At 37.6% G+C, this 20397-nt stretch overlaps 1 protein-coding gene across 1 annotated transcript; it reads right to left on the reverse strand.

The window, feature by feature from the left end:
* Positions 1-3641: 3641 nt before the first annotated feature.
* LOC111595913 (neuroendocrine convertase 2) lies at positions 3642-20367 on the reverse strand. The gene is made up of 12 exons (XM_023309867.2): positions 19667-20367; positions 8427-8534; positions 7591-7861; positions 7484-7521; positions 6220-6296; positions 5606-5694; positions 4998-5173; positions 4623-4936; positions 4318-4551; positions 4095-4259; positions 3922-4039; positions 3642-3859 (listed from the first exon to the last, which is right to left on the reverse strand). The coding sequence occupies exons 1-12, from the start codon at positions 19910-19912 to the stop codon at positions 3698-3700; spliced, it is 1998 nt and encodes a 665-aa protein (XP_023165635.1). The 5' UTR covers positions 19913-20367; the 3' UTR covers positions 3642-3697.
* Between the last annotated feature and the right edge of the window lie 30 nt (positions 20368-20397).

The raw sequence follows: 20397 nt of genomic DNA on the forward strand, positions 1-20397 counted from the left end.
GGCGACTGCGACACACGCGACCCCAGGCAGTTCATTAAAGTGTCAAATAGTCAGAGCTTACAAAAATGTCCAAAGCCAAGCACTGCCTCTGCCCCCATCTCTGCATCGCCCCTCTCGTCCATTTTCCTGACCATCAACAAATGAGCGTAAAACACACAAATTTATTTAAAAGCAACAACAAATAACGAAGAGCTGGCCATAACAAACATGACAACAAACCTGTTGCTGCTCCCATTCGCCGTCGGCCGTCGGCATCTGACCCGCCCCAAGCCGGCTGTCATTATTAAAGTGTCATAAATCATAAACTTGTTTCGTCTCGCCAAAATATTAACATGTTTGCAACAATATCAAACTAAACTCGAGTTACTCTATGTCGAGTGCTCGCCAGCCATGTCCATTCCCTCAACATTTTGCACAAGCAATGTGCAAGACACTGATTGATGGCAACTGCAACTGAGCTGGTATTTAACAAGTATTAGAGCCTAATGATTTCTTAGCCAAGCACTGAAATGTGTTTAAGCTGAAAATGTAAAGCCTCAAATGATATGCAAAATTTGACAGGTCCAAGTAAATGAGTGGCAAAATCGTTTTGTTTTCTAATTTGGCATTTTAAGGCAAGAGTCTAAAATTATTCCAGCCTCGGGCTGCATTTAGCAGGCCAACGTCATCGCCATCGTCGTCGTCATCAGCATAGCCATATACATGGCCAATGACATTGACGTGGGCTACATAAACCAAAACCCAGGCCCCCAAAGACGCTGCTGCCTGTCTGTCTTGAACGCTAAAAACAATTAGTATGACAATTTATCATATGCCCGCAGGCAAATGATTTATGAACGCGCACAGCCTGCCATATACTCAATACATCAGCAACAGCAGCAAAAACAACAACAACAAAGCCTACCTCACAATTAGGACGCCTTGCGTATGCCGCATTTTTATTTGTTTTTGTGGGTGCGTCCGATGTTTGCTCATTTCCTTCCTTCCGATGAGCTGCTCGCCGCCTTTTGCGTTGCGCAATTTATAGTTAATAAACATTTCCTGCAACGAATACTTTTGCTAGTCCTATTCGATACACGCCCCAGTGTGCGAATGTAGCTATATAACGTAAGCTGTAAGTTATTACAGTGCTTCTACATTTTAATTAAGGAAACTACAAGAGTTCGACTAGAATTTTTATTCTACTTAATAGGAATAGCTTTAAAACCTATTATTTTTAAATTTTAAAGTGGAAATAATCGAGTGAGTTCCTATATTTCAATTGAGCACTATCAAGTATTTTGATTCCGCTTTATATTATAGATGAACCTCAAATTCACACGATAATGTTGAAAACATTAAATGTTAACGGAAATTATTACCAGACTCTGTAAAAAATTTTAACATATTCTAAATATACATATGCATGTGTAGCTTTTATACGGTTTTATCAATGTCTATGAAAATTATCTTTTACTATTTTTATCTGACGCGTACATTGAGACAATAAATTATTGAAATTCTAATTATACATAGCTCGACAATTAGTCGCCGAATTAATTTATTAAATACACATTAATATGTATGCAGTCAACAATATAAGTTTAATTTCGAAAATAAACAGAATATTATTCTTCGTTCCACGTCATTCCAATACCAATACCATTAATGTCCATTTTCTTTACTCACTTTTATGCGTAAAAATTGACATGCATATCATATATTTCAGCTACATGTCCTTTAACCACATTATGCCAACAACTCATATGTATGTATTTATAGCTCGAAAAGCTCTGTACCTATTAGTTGAAAGAGCAACAAATGACCAAAGCCCTTGTATAATTTTAGGCGCAGTATTCGAAAAGTCAATATGAGTAGAATGTAGAGTAGGAGAGTGACAGCTTTTAGCGTGGACTTTTGTGGAGACTTTGACATGTAGGTTCGAGGCCCAGCTGTCAGATAAAGCTTGACAAAAGCTTAAAGCTTTCTCACACCTTAAATTAAAAATGAGCATAGACCAGTATGTATGTATGTGCTTAGCACTTAATCTGAAACTTATAGCTCTCAAATATGAAAAGTCCGGTTTGGCCGTTTTCCAACTTTTATTTACAAAATTAAATAGATTTTGTTTGATTTACCATTTCTGGAGAATCGAAAAAGCAAATAATAATGATAATTGAATGAGTAACAAACAGATTTTCAATGGCAAATTATAATACTGCTCGAAGATTTATCTGTTCAGTTTAACATATATACTAGACATTTTTGGTTTTGCAATTTCATTTATGTGGATATTTTGTGTGTATTTTTGGTATCTACAACATCAAATATAACTTCACATCAATATAAGTTATTTATTCGGATGATTATATATATATATATATATATATATATATATATATATATATATATATTCTATATGTATATATGTATGTATATGAATATTTTATACATTTATATGTATATATAAGTACTCTATATAGCCACTGTCTTGTTGAATGTATATTTATATATTTATTAATGTATATTTATGTCTCGGTTTATGTTTTCTCAGCGTTAACATCGCTTTTGGATAATAATTACACACGTACCGCATATATATATATATATATATATATATATATATATATATATGTATGTATATGTGTTGGGATATATATATACATATACATATCATTCCTCTGCACTTTAGCCCATGAACTTTAACAATGTCATTTATAAATTTAGTTGTTTTATAGTTAACACGTCAATCTCTGTTGTTCTGCACTTGTACTTTCTATTTATCATTAAATATTTATCTTCTTCGTTTATAAATAACACACTTCTTTTATATATTTTCCTTTTGGTTTTATAAAAATTATAATTAAAATCATTTTCATACTCGTTTTTATTATTTTTGGCCCCCGAAAGAAACTAAAAAACTTCATATGCAATTTACATGCATTCATTGTATTCGGAAAATACAAATAGAGATATATATATGTAAACAATAAATAGATAATACTTATAGAGAGATTTTACTGGAAGCTGTGTGCAACTTGGACTTAATCCTTTTTTAAGATCAACATTTTATGTTTATATTTTATAGACAAATTAAATATTTTCGCTATATATATATAATTATTAAGAGTCTAAGAGCATAGGACATAGTTACAGATAAGGTAAATATGTATACACGTCGTAAGATATAGTACATTTACAAGACATTTCCAATATTTAAGAAGTTTAGTGTTATGTATTTCTCAATAACTCCCTCGCTCTGTTGCTCAATAACTACTGTATTACACATATGCTATACCTGTTTCAAATGATTTTTGATGCTTAGCTTTGATAGATACTACGTTTTTGTGTCTTACTACGTTTCAACTAATTTGGTTTATTCAAAATTTGTGTTTTTCCCTTTAAAAAAAACTTGCAATTGAGTAAAATAAAATGTGCGCTTGAACAACTCCACTTCTTCATCTTATTGGAAACTCAAACGAGAAATTCAGTGGGCATCAAATAAGAATTTGGTAAAATGGCAACCAAACTGAACTTTTAGTTCTGTTTATATTTCAATTTAAAGTTTGAGAGACTCCAATTTATAGATCTCTATAAAATAAAAGATTCTTTTCAATCAATCTCATTAAAAATTAAAAAAACACACACTTCATACTGAACTGAATGATAAAAGACAGGTTGACTAATGGACGACATCGCAGATGTACACGTACATCGCTTACTTCATCTTCTTATCTTCGTGTGCCTTCTTGACGATGGCCAATTTCGAGTGCGGCGAGGATGGTTTCAGAGTGCGGTAAGGTGCCTCCTTTGTGCCATGCAACACCAACGACCACTCCATTAGATGGCCAAGTCGCGTTTGAGCTGAATTGAAGCGTGCCTGGAAAGCAACAAGAGCAATTATAGAACGTGACCTTCACATCGATATCTAAGGTAACATACTTCCAATTTCCATGTGCCTTGCGGATACTCGCCCCAGGAGTGGGTAGTCATGAAGGGCCATTTGGTGAAGCCATCACGATGATCATCATCGTTAGCGCGTCGCGACAGAATCATGGATCTATCACACAAAATAATGAATTGCGGATAAACTTTCGATAGAGACATACACTTACTTGGTGCCCATGGGAGAGGTGAGGAACAGCTCCAAGTCGCCACGTCGCGACGAATTTGCGGTGATGACTGCCTGCACGTGCTCCAAATAATTCACTTCCGTGTCGGTGCCTTTGCAGGCATCAGTTTTGATTTCCCAAAACAGCGAGCGACCCATTATAATTGGCCTACATATAAATAGCCTTGGCTTAACACAGAAGCGCAAACTACAATGTGTGCACTTACTGTGGCTTGTTAATCTCGCCCGCCTCACAGTGATAACGTGCTGGCACCGAGTGCCACTGCTTGGCCAGGGTCACCATGGCGCCCGCATCGAGCACACCGAACCCAAAGAGGTGATTGAACTCTAGGCCAACGCCGTTCATTGTCCAGTAGAATCGGTTCTTGGCATCGAAAAGGGAATTGCGTTTCGATGTTAGCACAGTCAGATGCTGTATGTCGCGCCAAGTGAGCTGGGGGCTGTTGGCCAAATTGGAATTGAGATTTGCATAAATTAATGTTAGAGACCCGAGTGTAATTTCAATACTCACTTCGCTTCCAAAGCCAATGCAAAGACGCCAGCTGCTTCAGGTGCCGCGGCGCTGGTGCCCGAATGGGTTGTCGTGCACTTGCCATAGAGGTCAGTGGTGGCAACCCCAGTGTTAGGATCCTTGGCACCATTGCTAAATGTGGACGCCAGTGTGGAGCTACAGCTTTCATCGTAGTGCGCATTCTGACCATCGTTGATGGCGCTGTTAATGGAAATTGTCCACATGGAGGCGGCATAGCCATCGCAGTTGCAATCATCCTCCTCGCCGCCATCGCCCGACGCCCAGACGTAGATGTTGCCCAAGCCATTTCGACCCTGCAGGGTGGCCAGAAATTAACGATGTTTAAGATTTCGAGCAGCGTAAAGCTAGCGTTACCTCATTCACACCCTGGACAATAGCGCGCATGGTGGCATTGCGCGGCCCATCAACCGTTTTGCCATCATCTGTGGGGCCCCAGGAGGCGCTGTATATATGAATCTTGTGCGGCTCATGTCCCATTGAGTTGGCTTCGATTAGGTCCGTCATATAGGGCTGATCCAGCATGCGTATGCCTGCAGAGTATCCATTAATCTTAATGCTCGCAATTATAAATCAATATTTATTGTCCCTTATATCGAGGCCACCCAACTGTTGCTAGTCCTCGTTATTTTTTACTTTCACTTGACGCTTTATGGCAATCGTAAAAAAAAACACGCAATGTGTGCGATTATCAAATATTTCCGATTTTTCACATGATTTTTTCCCACTTGTGCTATAAAACCGACAGATAAGATTCGAGCCGATTTATGTGACCACTTGTGGCACTCTGCTCCCGCGAGTCTCATACTTGATATTATATATAGATATAGATTAGGCATACACATATATTTGTCATCTGTGTTAATGTCGTCATATGGCACGTATGCGTAATGTGAAACTTAAATACTTGGCTTGGGTGCTCCTTTCCCTGTTCTCAGTATTTACTCCATGACAAATCCACTTACCTGCGATTTTGCTGTCATAAGCAACGCCTACGCCGCAAATTCCATTATCTCTGGCAGCAGCCACTTCGCCAGCGCACCGAGTGCCATGGCTGCGGATATGAATGATAGAGCAAAAGAGAGAGAAAGATTTAAGCTATCAGGGTGACCATTTCATAAATATGTTTGCCAAATACGTGGCATTTGTCTGCGCACCCCTTTCGAGTACTTCGAGTACTTAGACTCCCACAATGAGCAATGATTATGATAAGCGCAAAGCAGCAAAAACAAACAAGAACTTCCATGAAATACCCTATACGGAAAATAAATTAAATAACGAAATGCGCAGCAAAAAATATAACAAAGCAAACAATTAACAGAAACCTTTAAAAAATGTTTCTTATTTTTAGCCCCAAAGTAAAAGGAAAAAAAAGAAAACTTTGTGAATTGTTTTGAATTTGCTTCTGATGCACAGCTGCTTGCTTTACACAATTGAAATTCAAAATGCCAAACCTGTAACTCAAAGTACTTTATCACTGGCTCTTTCTGCCAGGCTATTAAGCCCTCTACAGTTCCCCACTGCTGAGATGCTTATGAGTATAAGCCCCCAAAGGCGCTTAGGCTGTGCCACAACTTACCTGTTAAACCAGTCGTCGGTGTACCGGGGATAGGGGAATGCATCATTGCTGCTGAAGTCGTAGCTGGCCTCGGCGTTCTGCAGGAGAGAGTACAATGAGTAAAGTGGGTGCAGAAGTGGGGGCACACGCTTATGAGTTGCGTTAAATAGTTGGCACGGAGTGAGTTTTAAGTGCATTTTGTTGTCTTATCACGCTTAATATGTGAACTAAAGCCGCCCATTAAAGTTAATAACAATTTGCTGTCACATTTGCACAGCACTTGAGTCGGTCACATATCAAGCGAGAGCAGTCCTAATAATCTCCCAAACTCAACTTTCATATTATCAGGTATATGCGAATTAATTAAAAAAATCATTTCGTATGTTAAAAAAAGCAACATTTGTGAAACAAAACGAAACGCTTTCAGTTCTTATATATATTCAAAGTCAAATGTGAGTATTCTCTGTTTTAGGTTCGACTTTTCTATGCTCTAAATTAGTTGTCCTTTACGTCCTGTCGAATTTTCCAACCAACCCATATATATTTTGTTTTTCTTATACTGAACTTGGGACCCATTTCACTTATATTGTACCCAGTGCGAGTGTCGTATAAGTGTGTAAGCTTATCAGGTTTTAGTCTGGTAGAGATGTGACATTGCTGTTAAGCTACGAGGTCTTGCGAGAGCGGTCAATCTGATACACGAAATGGGGTTGGTTAACAGATGACCCTCCTTTCATTTTAGTGACGTCAGCATCTGACCATAGCCAACAGAAGTTAAGCACCGAAATATGAGAAAATTTGAAAAGCTTTATGCAATATATGTGAACATGTAAGTAACCCATTGCTGATTGAAATCAGTATACTATTTTATTATAATAACTATTACGTTAACAGAATTTAACTGTTCCTATAGAAAAGACCTAGAATTGGCATTTAACATGGTCATCAATATGCAAATGCGACCATGTGAAAAGGAAACTTGATTATAATATTTAAATTTCTGTCAAATGATTTTCATTTATAATCAAACTTTTAATAAAAAAGCAATCAAATCGACATTTCAATAAAGTTTGCATGTTGATTTAAATTGCATCTGTGGCTAGCTGGATTCAGTGCGACTGTGTGCAGTTGAATAAACGTCAATCGATGCGTTCATTTGACCATAGCACTCTGCAAATATAATTTTGAAAGCCATCAACACACACGCAGACCCACACGCCCACGCACCAATACGTTTTGCACTGCGTTTTAAGTTTGTTATTTATGAGGAATCGCAATTACTTACATAATTGAATTTCAGATCCGGATGCATGTAGTCCACGCCTGCACAGAGGATAAAAATAAAACATTTTCGTAACATTTCGTTACAGTTTATTCATGCATGCCACCTACCGTCATCCATGATGGCAGTGGTCACGTTTTTGCCTGTAATGCCTTGAGCCCAGGCAGCCTGCACATTCAGATCCAGTCGCACTTTGCCGCCGTTCTGTCCAGTGTTTTTGAGATACCATTGCAAGGGGAAGTAGGGATCTGTGGGCTCCACATCAACCGTATTTGGTTCGCCCAGCGTGGCTGCGTAGTGCAGTCCATGAATTGCAGGAATTGCCGGCCGCAACCCACGCTTGATACGTCTGAAGCCCGCCTGTTGAACAGCCGTGAGCACCTGACAAATGATTTCAAGGAGAATGTATCAATATCGAAATGCCTGCTGTCAACGGGCTTCAGAAGCCACTAGTACATGTACACGGGTCGGTGTTATGCATGTGTACGTGTCAGTCAGCATTGTCAATTTGTGTACGTGTACGTGTACGTGGAGAGCACACATTGCGAATTCGGGTTCCACCTTTAGATCTGATTGCTGACAGCCGAACAAGCAAACAAAACAAACCAAAACAACTAATCTGCATAGTTCTCATTTTCATATTGTTTGGCGGCTGCCTGCCTGCAAGCACTCCTGCCTGTTGCATTTTGAAAAGTAATTATCGAGAGTGGCCCACTGTCACGTAATGGACAGAGAGATAGACTTGTGCCCAATTGCAATGCAATCAATGTGATTGTGGTTGCGGTGGTGCCACTTGCGCTGGCAAGAACGCAATTTGCCAACTGATTGCCAACTGGCTAGCGGAAGCAGTGAAGCGGCCAACTGAACTTTGGCATTTATGCAAGGAAGTGCGAGTCAGGGACATGGCCACAGCTGTCAGCAGTCCTTAAAGTACAGTTATACTCACCGAGGGATGACTCTTGAGAACGCGCGTATGCATCAAACTGCGCCGGGAACGAGCGTGCGGTAGTGTCTTGTGCTTGAAATGATACTCATGTCCGTCAGCGCCAACCAGCTGTGAAGCAAAGTAAAATATTATTTCTTTAGTATATCCGTGAGATTTTACAACTCTAATTGAACTTAACGCATTAATTCCTATCTTGTTCTCCGCCCATATAGCTGCGTCAGCCATAATTGAGCCATAATTGACTTTAGTTAGCCATTCCCTGGCCGCCTACTTCTATACATGTAGACGCACATACATAAAGTAAGTACGAGAGCCCATAATTGCGTTTTAAATTGCTAGTCATGGGCATCATCTTCACAGCACCATCATCAGCATTAACAACAACATCATTAACTTTATTACGTATATTAGCCTTCGTCCTTGGCCGAGCTTTAGTAAATTGAGAGTTTACTTGCTTTGCCCGGTAGCCTGCTCTAGTTCCAGCAGTTATTTTCCATTTTCTCTCAATATAATTCCATATCGAGTTACGCACATTACTCACATGTGCCGGGTCGTCAGTAACTATTCCCAAGTCACCAATGTGAGCCAACTAAGTTTCACCAAAATTGTTTTTTTTTTTTGCTGAAGAACAACGCTCAGATGAAATGACATTTTATTCGCATCTGCGTAATAAAAGCCTACAATTTACTTGTGCAAAGTTTCATTCGCATTTACATCAATATCTCTATAAAAGAAATCGGTATCATGGAAGCAGTCTAGAAATTATTTAATTAAGTTGAAAAAAATTGTTTGAACAAATATATATGTAAAGTCTAAGAAGAAGATTCAGCAGAAGAATATATATAATATAAGAATATATACTGAAATACTAATAATAATATAAAGTACATTGCTATGCCAAAATATAATAGACAAACTCCCTTCTAGATGTTTCAGACTTACTAATGTTTCAGCCTTTATCAACATTGTTGGAGAGTAAAAGCTGTCCTCTTTAGACCTTTCGACTGTTTTGTAACTTTTCCAGAACATAGACAGCTGTTGGGAAGCTCTTGGCCAAGAGTTTTCTTTGCTCTCATACATAACAAATAATGAACTGCTGCCTGAGGCGCTTCTTCGCTTCTTTGGGGTTGATAAACGGCTTAGCTATCGTAACTAATGCGCGGAAGAATAATTACTTTGATAGCCAACAGCTGTTGCGACTGCCTACACGTTTTTATTTTTACACATTATACGCTTAAAATGCATAGCTTCATCTCAAAGATGTGTCTGGACCATTTTTAGCCTTATCCCTTTGTAAAGAAAAAAGTTTGAAAGATTCTACTTGCAGCCCGAGCAGCTGTCAGCTTGTATGCAACGTGGGCTTATGCTAAGTTATGCCTCACTATATCCTGCGGCATTACATATAAATTACACAAGGATTGTGCTGATGAAGGCTAACTGTTTTGACGTCTCTCATCCCACTCAGCGAAACCCCACAAATGTTTATAAATACGCTCTCCACAGGTTTCTAGTCAATTCGACTGAAAGTAAATTGAATTAAAGACAATAAGTATTATGCAAATCGTCCGCTGTCAACAATAAAAATTACCTACTCATGTCCCGCTGTGGGAGTAAAGAATAAAAATTGATATTCTGACAAGATTCTTCATTAAACTAAACTGCAAATAATGTGTTAAACTTGTATTAGGACAAGAAAAATATCGATATTAATATTTTTGAAATATTTACTGTTTTTATTAAATTTTTAATTTGAAGCAAAACAGATTTTGCAATCAATTTATAAATGGGTTATCTAAAATTTCAGTTTCCTTTGTAAACGAACTTATTCATGAAATTGTCGAACGAAAAGTCACGTCATCACCAAAACTGCTACCTAGGGTCCAAGCTGGACATGGAAAACGAAAAGCAACCGCAAAATGCTTTTAGTTTGCTTAGGCAAAATTAAGACGGGCACTGGGACAACTGTGGTCAATTCATTGAGCCTCGTCAATTGTGAGCCAGTGGCAGCATTGAGGGTTGAAGGTTGACGGTTATGAGGGCTTGTCTATTTTTATGTGCTGATAATTTGTGCGTTAAGTACGCTGAGTACTGCAACAGCTGGCCTGCTTTTAACTGTTGCCCGTTTGCGATTTAAATGAACTGGCGGCGAACTGCTGGCTCGGGACATCGAAAGATAATGAAAACATTGGGAATACGCACGTCGAGCGCCCCATATAAATTAATAAGGCAAGCAAACTAATCCCACAAGCCACTCGTGGCTAAATTGAGCGCATATTTTTAGAAAGCCAGTATAATTTTTGCATTACTCCTAATATATGAAACATATGGCTGCGAAAAATAGAAAAGAAAAATAACAAAATATAATAAACCAAATAAATAAACTTGATGCCTGAGCTTCGAGTGGATTGAGCAAAACAAAAATAGCCACACAACGCACACCACACAAAGGCAGCTCGCAGTGTAGACTTTGTCTCTATGAAACAGTGTGTGCGTGTGCGTTTGCGTGTTTGCTTGTGTGTGTGCATGTAGTACACAGCGTATTATAAAAATAATGTGTCACAGCGGGTGATAACGCGGACAGCAGCCAAGCAGCCAAGTAGACAGCAGCACAGGCCAAAGCAAAGTCAGACTAGGCGACTAGCAGACACTTCATGTGGCATGTGGCATGTGGCATGTGGCATATAGCACCACCTTACCCCCTATGAACCCCAAAGCAACGCTTCGTGTGAGATACTTAAGCTGGAACAACACCCACGCGCATTTAGCAACATTTGACAAACTGGCAAGACTGTGACTATGTGCGTATTATTGTGGCAAGTAAACGCGCCGATTGCCAAAATGGCGTCGGTAATAGGTTACATTAATCGTAGATAACAGATCATAGTAAAATGTGAGTGGAATGAATATTATTACTCGCGCCACTTGTTGCAGTACGTTTATTTTAATATGTCCACTAGAAGGACAGAGGCAGAAATACACATCGGAAGACAACCGCAGTGTAGGCGGCGACAGCGCTGTGATATCTACATGGACGTGGCATGTGGCATGTGCCATGTGGCACATCATCCTTCAACCTATGTCAGCGTCGCAAATTTATGGATTTCTGTTCAGTGCACTGGCGAGAGCAGACAACAGCAGAATGTTCACAAACAACAAACAACGAATAACAACAACAACACAAAAACAAAAACAATATGAAGTTACGCCAACAAAAGCAACAGCTGCATTCTTGTTGAATGCACACACACACAACCTCATAAGCTCATGTGTATGTGGCTGTATGCAACCATCCCATTTCATGTATGTTTTTGATTGCCCTGCAGGCAGTCAGGCATAGCAGGTAGTCCTTTGATAAGCTACAAGCTTAAGCAAGTCAACAACAACAGCGACAATATTATGAAAGAGCTTTTGTATATTTAGCTGATAGAACAGTTCAGCTTTCACTCTGCGAATTGTTCCGGTTCGTAAAATTATTTTCCAATGAATTATGAATCTTTTAAAATGTCGTGCAGTGATTGCATATAGAGCTATATTTATCACTAATAGATAAAGTTCAAATTTCCATTCAAATTTCTCCATCAAACATTTTCAGCTGAAAAGTAGGCAACAGATTTTGCTGCTAAGTCGTTTGCCCTGCAATTGATAGTATTTTCATTGGACGTTAAGCTTAAGCACTAGCTCAAGCCATTTATATTTGACAGTTAAAGTAATACCATTTGTCAAATGTATGCTTTTGGCTCAACTATGTGACAGGCTCTTCCATTGCCATCGTTAGCCATGCGTTATCAGTTCGTGTCACTTATCAGTAGCCAACTATATTTCTGGTAGCACTTGAGCAAATGACTACTGCCATGCACATAGTAAGTGTTTGCTATATTAATGCACACACATCATACGTATATACTAGATATACTCAATCGATAGATAGGCACGAGTCCTATGTAAGCTGATAATAGTACTCTATGCAGCAACCTTCGGACGGCTAAACGAATTTAATTGTATAAGTTACATATAGTTTTTATTGTATATGTCGCTTGGACTTTCAGTTGTAACTAAATAAAGTTGAGTATCACACGTAATCTAAGTCTTTCATCTGTTCTTTCAAAAAGTTAACAAGTTTTCAAAAAGTTTGCCTCGCGTCAAAGCGAAAGTTTCATTTGACTTTTTTACTTATATGTCACATAGAAGTTTAAATTAATCAAAACTATAAGAAATGACTTGCAGCCCTTTCGAGAAAATAAACTATTGTATAGTATGAACTGTTGTATAGAATAAAAATAAATTATTAAAGAAATTATTATAATTTTAAAAATATTACAAATTTCTTCAGAATGAAATGTAACAATGATTTTAATTGAACTAAAAATTTATTTTATTTCTTTTAAGCAAATTTGTAAGCTAATAATAAAATTATAATTTCAAAATTTAATATTTTGGATTTTTATTGCATATATAATATGTATATATATATATATATATATATATATAAATTTGACATCTGGATTGTATATAGTAAGCCACGTTCACTTTTTATTTGATATTTTCCAGCTTTATAGAAATTACTAGCAAACAACAAATATACGAAACATGTTTGAGGCTTTTGCTTTTGAACTTTGCAATGTCTGAAATTTAATTTGAAAACGTTCAGCATATGCGACGCATTGTTAAGCTGAAACTGTGAAAGAAATAATGGAAAACAAAAAAAATCATGATTGGCGTCTGCGTAAGCCCTATTCAGGTGGCAATAAATGGCATGCAAATTATGCTGAAAAATGTTGTAGCTGTGGTGTATATATAAATATGTATATATGGATAGGCAGGTGGCAAATGAGTGAAATGCAAATGATTGGCAACAACTGTTGAATTATTCAGCAGGATACGCCGAGCTCCGAGCGAAGCGAAGACAAACAAACGTCAGGACTAATAGGATTTGATTGAGGATTTCGGCGTGTGGCAGTCATTGTGCCAGGTGCCATGGCCTAGCCAAGTAAACAGAGCCTTGATTTGTTGGTCCCTGCTTAAGCTAGTTAAACAGCCAACCATATAACATGAGCCAGGTGCATTGAAGGTTTATTGGAGATGAATAATTGAAAAGTTTCAAATGAATGCACTCTGAATATGAGCAGTAAATTAGTCGTTGTATTGCAACAACGACTGAACATGACATTTAATTAGCTCCACATGCCACAACAAGTGGCTGGCATGCCGGTTAGCGGAGCGAAGCAGGGAGCAGAGTGATTTTTAATTAAAACTGCAAAGTTGAAAGTGTAAATAAATGTGCAGCTGCTTATTATAACAACAGAAACTAATTTTTCAACTGGGTCTCTTGGTCATAAGCCAATCTAAAGGTCAGGACAGACTAGGCCGAAGCAAGCAAAAATCGATTGACACATTCAAAGCAATAGTGTGACATAACGTGTATGAAGAAAAATTGGCTGAGGCAGACCATAATAATCGTATAAGTCCGTTTGTTATTTAGAGCAAAGCCAACATGCTCGCTATGAAGCAAAATAATTATTTAGTGCACTGTTGTTGACATTGACATGCTGTTTGGCCCATGCTGCGTATGCGTGATTTACAATAACATCATCACTAACGGTGGTCACACAATTAAGTGAGCATTCCAAGCGATCTCTCTCCCTCATTCGCCTGCTGGGTAATTAATAATTTAATTATTTTTATATAATAATAATTTAGTCTTTCCCTCTCTCTCTTTCTCGTTGCCCTTTTGAATATCCTTTGCATTATTATGAACCTGGCATTTTCCGCATGGCAATCAAAACTTTTTCGCCTGCTCTTTGACATTTTCAAAGTGGTCGCTTCAAAACTAATTTAAAAAGTATCCTTCAACAGGTGTAAGCACTTAAAGTCTAGTACCTGCCCGATTTGAGTGGGCACATTGAAATTTTTATTCAAGTAAAACTGTTGCCCTCCAACTGTGTACTATTTGTGGAAATCTGTTATTTAATTTTCGAAAATTTCACTAGATATTTTAGAATGTAGCATCAAAATTTCATTTTGTAGTATAAATATTATGTTTGTAATTATCTAAGTTTTATGTATTGTTTTATTTTTAAACTTTATTTATTCATTCTTTGATTTGTAGCGCCGCCTACGCCCAATCAAATATGACAACGTATACCGATAATGTTCTTTGACTAACGTCTCCACATAACCAAACTAAAATATAACTGTAATTTAATACATATATTTAAAATGTATACTCTGTTCTTGGCAATTAGCAGATAGTGTTCCGAAAACTTTTTAATAAGCATTAGTGCTAACTTTGGACCCATACATATATAATTTAAAATGATTTGGGGAAGACAAGGTGGAAGGAGTCAGAATACGATACCGTACATACTAACAGGAAAATTGCCAACATTTGCCAAAAGTTAGCTTTTCATCAAAGTTTACCCACTGTTGGCCATAAAACTCGAATAGCCCAAAAGTAACAGGTTGAGACTCACACAATGTCTAAGCTTTTAGTGTGTTTGTGTATGTGTGTTTAAGTGTAGAGTGCTCAGGTAAATGCCAGTCTAAAGATAATTATCTAGTTACCAAAACACGATAATATCGAGCCATTGTAATTGATATTTTTATGAGATTAACTTTAATATTTAAATTATTTACACAGCGATATATATGATTGGTTAAAGTCAAATTTATATTTGAACAGAGTGTATGGTCAGCCATTACTGTAGCTCTGCTGCGATTCTAAAAATAAACACGTACATTGAGTTGACAACGAGCGCTGCGTATACGTGATACTCTGTTCCAAAACACATATATAGATATGCATGCGTGTGTATGTGCATGGGCTTAAACATATGGAGTTTTTGTGCCTGAGGCCTTATATTTTGAGAGGTCTAGCATAAACTTTTCCTGGCATGTACGACTTTTGTCTCTGTTTGCCGACGTGCAAGTTTTGTTTGTGTTTTATTTGACAACATATGTTTGCTTTCAGTTACAAATTGCCAGCAAATGCCCGTGTCTTTAATTTTGTGAAGCCTTGCGGACAGACGGAAAGACCGCAAAATTTGTAAAACCATTTTTCATTTTGCATACTAAATGAAACAAAAACAGTCGACAAATTGAAGTTCAAGCTGAAACTGATGCAAGACTTTTAAATGCCCAAATAAATTATATTAAATTACCTCCGTCGTACCACTACATCACTTATCGTCATTTGCCATGTTAACCATGGTTACCTTTCTACATGACTAACCATGAAATATATATATTGTCAGCTAGATTATACAGAACAAACAACTAATGAGTCTTGCATATTTTATAAGCATAAAAAATTGACTGCACTGTGCAGCTAAGCATATTTAATTAGCTCTGACATTTCGCAAAGTTTTTATGTTGGAAAAGTTGTACGGGCAAACTGTGCGGTTGTTGTCATTAATGTTGCAACTTTATTAAATTGAAATGAACTCACTAATTAACATTAGCTTTAAGAATAATCGATGGGGAAATTTAGAGAGTAAAATCCTGCAACGAATAGTTTACATAAGGCAGTATCAGAAAGAAGCTCAATGCATCGATATTGACAGAAGGTCGAAAGAGTTGCATTATACAACATTTCATATTGCCCCTATGACAGCTGTAAGAATAAATAAATTGTTGAAGAGTTGCAGCCTTGTTTCCAGCTTCTCTATTTATGCTAAGTACAATATAAATTGTTTGTACACACTATTCTTATCAATTGCTGTTCCTGCTACTGATTAGGAATATATGTTATATCAGACGAATCTCTTAGAGCTTTACTTTTCCACTCGAATTTTACTTGCCATTCTTCTGCAATTTTACATAGTTTATACAGTTTTCAACCAAGAAACAATAGTTTCAGGAGACAATTAAAAAAATATATATGTCTACAATTTCAATAGAATAGAAATTCAATGCATATTTTGACCTACAATTCATAAATACATATAGAAAAATATGTGATGCATCTCATGTGGGTGTGTGAAGGTAAAAATAAGTTTTAACTGTTACTGCTGTTCCTGCTGTTGTCAAGGCTTACATTTGGCAAGCAGAAATCTTAACTTAATGCTTTGTGTAAGGATTTGCGACACAGTGTCTACTAACAAGCCCTCACAGCTAACATGAAACTGGCGACAGGTGGGCTTGTTGGCTTTATAAGTTAAAGCCCACACAACAGGACAAAAACGAAATACACGCTCGCCAAGTCGAATGTGTATGCCCAAAGGCTCAGCGCAGATACAAAGTAGGTATTAAGTAAAACTTTTAAACACCACAAAGGCAAACATTAAAAAAACGCTTGAAAGCATTAGTCATGTAGCACTTTGTGAATTTACTGGTCATTAAAGAGCACAGGGGAAACCGTCAGAAAAAAACCAGCCTTTATGTTTTTACCAAAGCACAAAATTAACTAATTGAATTGGAAATATTTAAATTGTAAGCGTAATGCAAGCTCAAACTTCAATTATTTTATATATTTAAATTTACATATGTAAGGGTGTATCTAATAATTGATAGATGATACCGAAAACTAACAGTTTATTGTTGATAGGGCTCATACATCGAAAGCAATAAAGCCTAAACGAAGTAAGCGCTTATATGACAGATAAAATACCAGCGCCACTTCATAGGCTGCGTATACGCAATATCGATTTGAGCAAACAACTGAGTATAGGCGTGTGCCTGTGCTTACGCGCTATCCCACGCTCAAAGGTTTTCTTTTTTTTTTAATATATATGTATATACATATACATATACATAGATATATATATATATATATATATATATATATATTGTGGCTTTGTCGTACATATTGTGTGATTTCGGTTGGCAGATAGCGTTTGACGTAAGAGCAACAGATTTTTTCGGCAACATGTGCCGCAATTTTATTACCGTTCGCTCCAGACAAAAAAGGAAAGAATTTTGCTGTTTATCTGCTGAAAGCATTGGGAGCAAATTGTATGACTGCACGTAACGGAAGTCCAGTCGACACAAATTTCCAATTAAATTTCCGTGTGCATTTAAGCCCATCAAAAAGGTCGGCCACATTAACAGCACAATTAGAAATGCTTTTGTAAAGAGTACTTTTGTTTATAAATTTACAATAAGTATGCACAGGGATAACGAGCTATTACGAATCTTACAATATTTATGGCTTCTTAATTAAAACTAAAAATAACTATATACAGAAAGTATAATGCATCCAATAATGTTTTCAAGTATTATTCTTAAGGAGCCTAGGATAATTATGAGTCTTTTATCCACTGAACAAAAAGTTTGCCTGTTGCCTGTTGCCCGTTGCTAATATTTTTAGCAAGAAAATATAAGCTGCAAGTGAAAGTATTTAAATGTCTAATCTAAAATGAGATCTCTTCTTATGAGATGTTTGGCTTATGGCCAAATTAAAGAATGGGAAGCAGTATCCAAAAAATTAAATACTTCGTTTCTTGTATTTATATTGAATTTGAATTCGAAACAGTAATGTAGCCCTTAACTCGTGCAAAATATATTTTAATCACTGAAATTTAAGAGTAATATTCATCGATTTCATGAAAATCAAATAAGTTGTCGATTATTTAAAAATTAACGGACTCTGTGCATGACACAAAGAAGCTTATGTATTCCATATATTGTGCAACGCTTATATTACACAGGTTTTTATTTAAGTACGGACAGATTTCATATTTACAGAATTACATGGACTCTGTTATTAATTTCGCTCTAGAAATTTCATTTATAATGGACTTTTTTCGCAACATATAAATATGATATATCTCTAAATATTAAGCAAAGTTTGAAGACTTAATTTGAAGACTTTAATTGAATATTTTTTTAAATGTGTAAGTGAGATCAATGATAAAGACTACATTCGTTATATGAGATAAAATCTCAAGAACAGAATTATAATGTGCAAAACTAAGGCAGAATTAACAACTAAAAATAGTTGAGAATTGACGCATTCTGAGAGAGAAATCTGTGTATGAATGCAAGCATTAAAGCTGATTATGTTATGCAATATGTTTTACTCACGTTGCCATGGAGGCAGCCCTGCAATCCCTTATACATTGCAGTTGTGCCTGCGGCGTAATAAACGTTAGAGTAGTCAAGATTCAGGATGAGGGCGGGTCTCAGGTAACTGGGCACAAGAAAGGCAGTGCGACGTGGCTAAGCGAAGGCATATCAATTTACTCATAAATCAGCATTATATAAATAATGAAGAGTGTATAAACTAATTGGATTTGGCGCCTTCTTCATGTTTCTTTATTGACGCAATTGTTGACCCCGACATAAGGTTATTAAGGCCCAGCCACCTAATTATGCCACCAAGTCGTGCCAATTAATTAAATGCGGTTGGCTAGAAAATAGCTGAGGCTTGAGCTATTGACACATGTAGAAGCACAAGCAACAAGTAGAACTACTGACAAACATAATAGCTGTCAATCCCAGACGACTATGAAAATATTACCCAATTCGCGTCACCCAGAGTGTAAGATTCTTGGCCATCGCAAGCTGATTGCTGTCAGTGTTGGTGAATTCTAAGTCCGACATATCAGCATGTAATGTTTGTTATACTTCTAAAGAACGGTTTGTTTCTGTCGTTGTTGGCCTTGTGCCAGTTTGGTACATGCAACATAAAATGCTTGAAATATTACGCCCGGACTATATACAATGGAAATTTTTGCGCGCCAGCCGGATGATGGCCGCCACAGTCGTTGCTGACTTTATATTGCTTTGTATACCAAGCACGCGCCTCACACACCCACTCACACACATGCCCACACATACATGGACACCCACTTAAGCAGTCACAATAATTAACAGCCCTTGACGATTGCAACTTGCTTTTGCTGCTGGTTGTCTCTTTTGGGCTACAAAACATGCCGACGCCGTCGGAACATAAAATAATTGATTTTTCACAGCAATCGACTGACTGACAGGCTTTTGTAATAAGTAAAGAGTATAGTGAAAGCTCAAGGAGCACACAGCTCCGTTGGCCATAGATTCCTTAACCTGACCAAGTTTTAAATGTTTCTCTAACGGAAATAGACCAAGACTGTGTATTTTATATCAAAGCTCTGGCTATAATCAGCCAACAACTTTACAAATTGCAAATATAAAGAGTGAAATTCATCTAAAAGGATTCAATAATTGCAATAAAATATATTTATATTTCTCATATTTCTTTGACTTATGTGTGGGTTTGTGTAGGCTGCATTCACTGTACTGCGTAGTGGAAATTGATTACTCACCGGTCCCAGATTCTCGAAGCCATACTTGTCGGCCAACTTGTGGGCAAAATCATTGTCAACGCCCCGACGGAAGCGCACCAGAAATGAGCTAGTGAAGACAGCATGATTAGGCTGGCCGCCGGTGCCACGGGCAGCAGCCTCCGATTCGGCGATAACCAACGGCAATAACATCGCCAGGGCCAACATTCCGATGCATAGCAGTCGCCATGAAGCAGCAAAGCTCCATGCAGCTGCCACAATAAACATTTCACGCGTTTCGCCTCGCAAGTCGTTTTTCGTGTTCTTTTTTTTCGGCTGCTTTTCTTTGGACTCTATTTGTGCTTCACTTAATAATTGCGACGATGGGGCAACGCTGGCGCCACAAATTCGTGCACACGCTTTTACTGATTGAAGCAGAAGCGGGTGTTTTGGAAGAGGAGTGTCAAAAATAAAGACCGCGCTTCACTAAACACAATTAAAATTCGTACGTTCTTTGTTACTGGCAAATCCTGCAAGGGCCGACAGCAATAGAAACTTGTGCGCTGCTTAGCTGCTTGAGCAATTAAATCTTCGTCGCTGAATTAATATTTTGTTCCTTATATACTTGTTCTCTAAAGACTTTTTGTTGTCTGCGCTGTGTTGCTGTTGCCAGTTGAGCCTTGTTGAGCGCTGCCACGAACTTCGCTTTGGCGTTGCGCGTAGAAAACTGTTTGCCAGTCTCGGCTGTGGACGCCATTATGAATATACGAAAG

The sequence above is a fragment of the Drosophila hydei genome, unplaced genomic scaffold, assembly GCF_003285905.1.
Source record: "Drosophila hydei strain 15085-1641.00,03,60 unplaced genomic scaffold, DhydRS2 tig00000063-arrow-pilon, whole genome shotgun sequence".
Taxonomy (NCBI): domain Eukaryota; kingdom Metazoa; phylum Arthropoda; class Insecta; order Diptera; family Drosophilidae; genus Drosophila; species Drosophila hydei.

What these genes read in the sequence shown, in the direction of transcription:
- LOC111595913 (XM_023309867.2), bottom strand. Translation starts at nt 19,912, where the DNA reads ATGTTTATTGTGGCAGCTGCATGGAGCTTTGCTGCTTCATGGCGACTG. An exon ending in GCTTCGAGAATCTGGGACCG is followed by an intron (nt 8,535 to 19,666) that starts GTGAGTAATCAA and finishes TTTGCTTCACAG; the next exon opens with CTGGTTGGCGCTGACGGACA. An exon ending in GGCGAGATTAACAAGCCACA is followed by an intron (nt 4,260 to 4,317) that starts GTAAGTGCACAC and finishes ATTTATATGTAG; the next exon opens with GCCAATTATAATGGGTCGCT.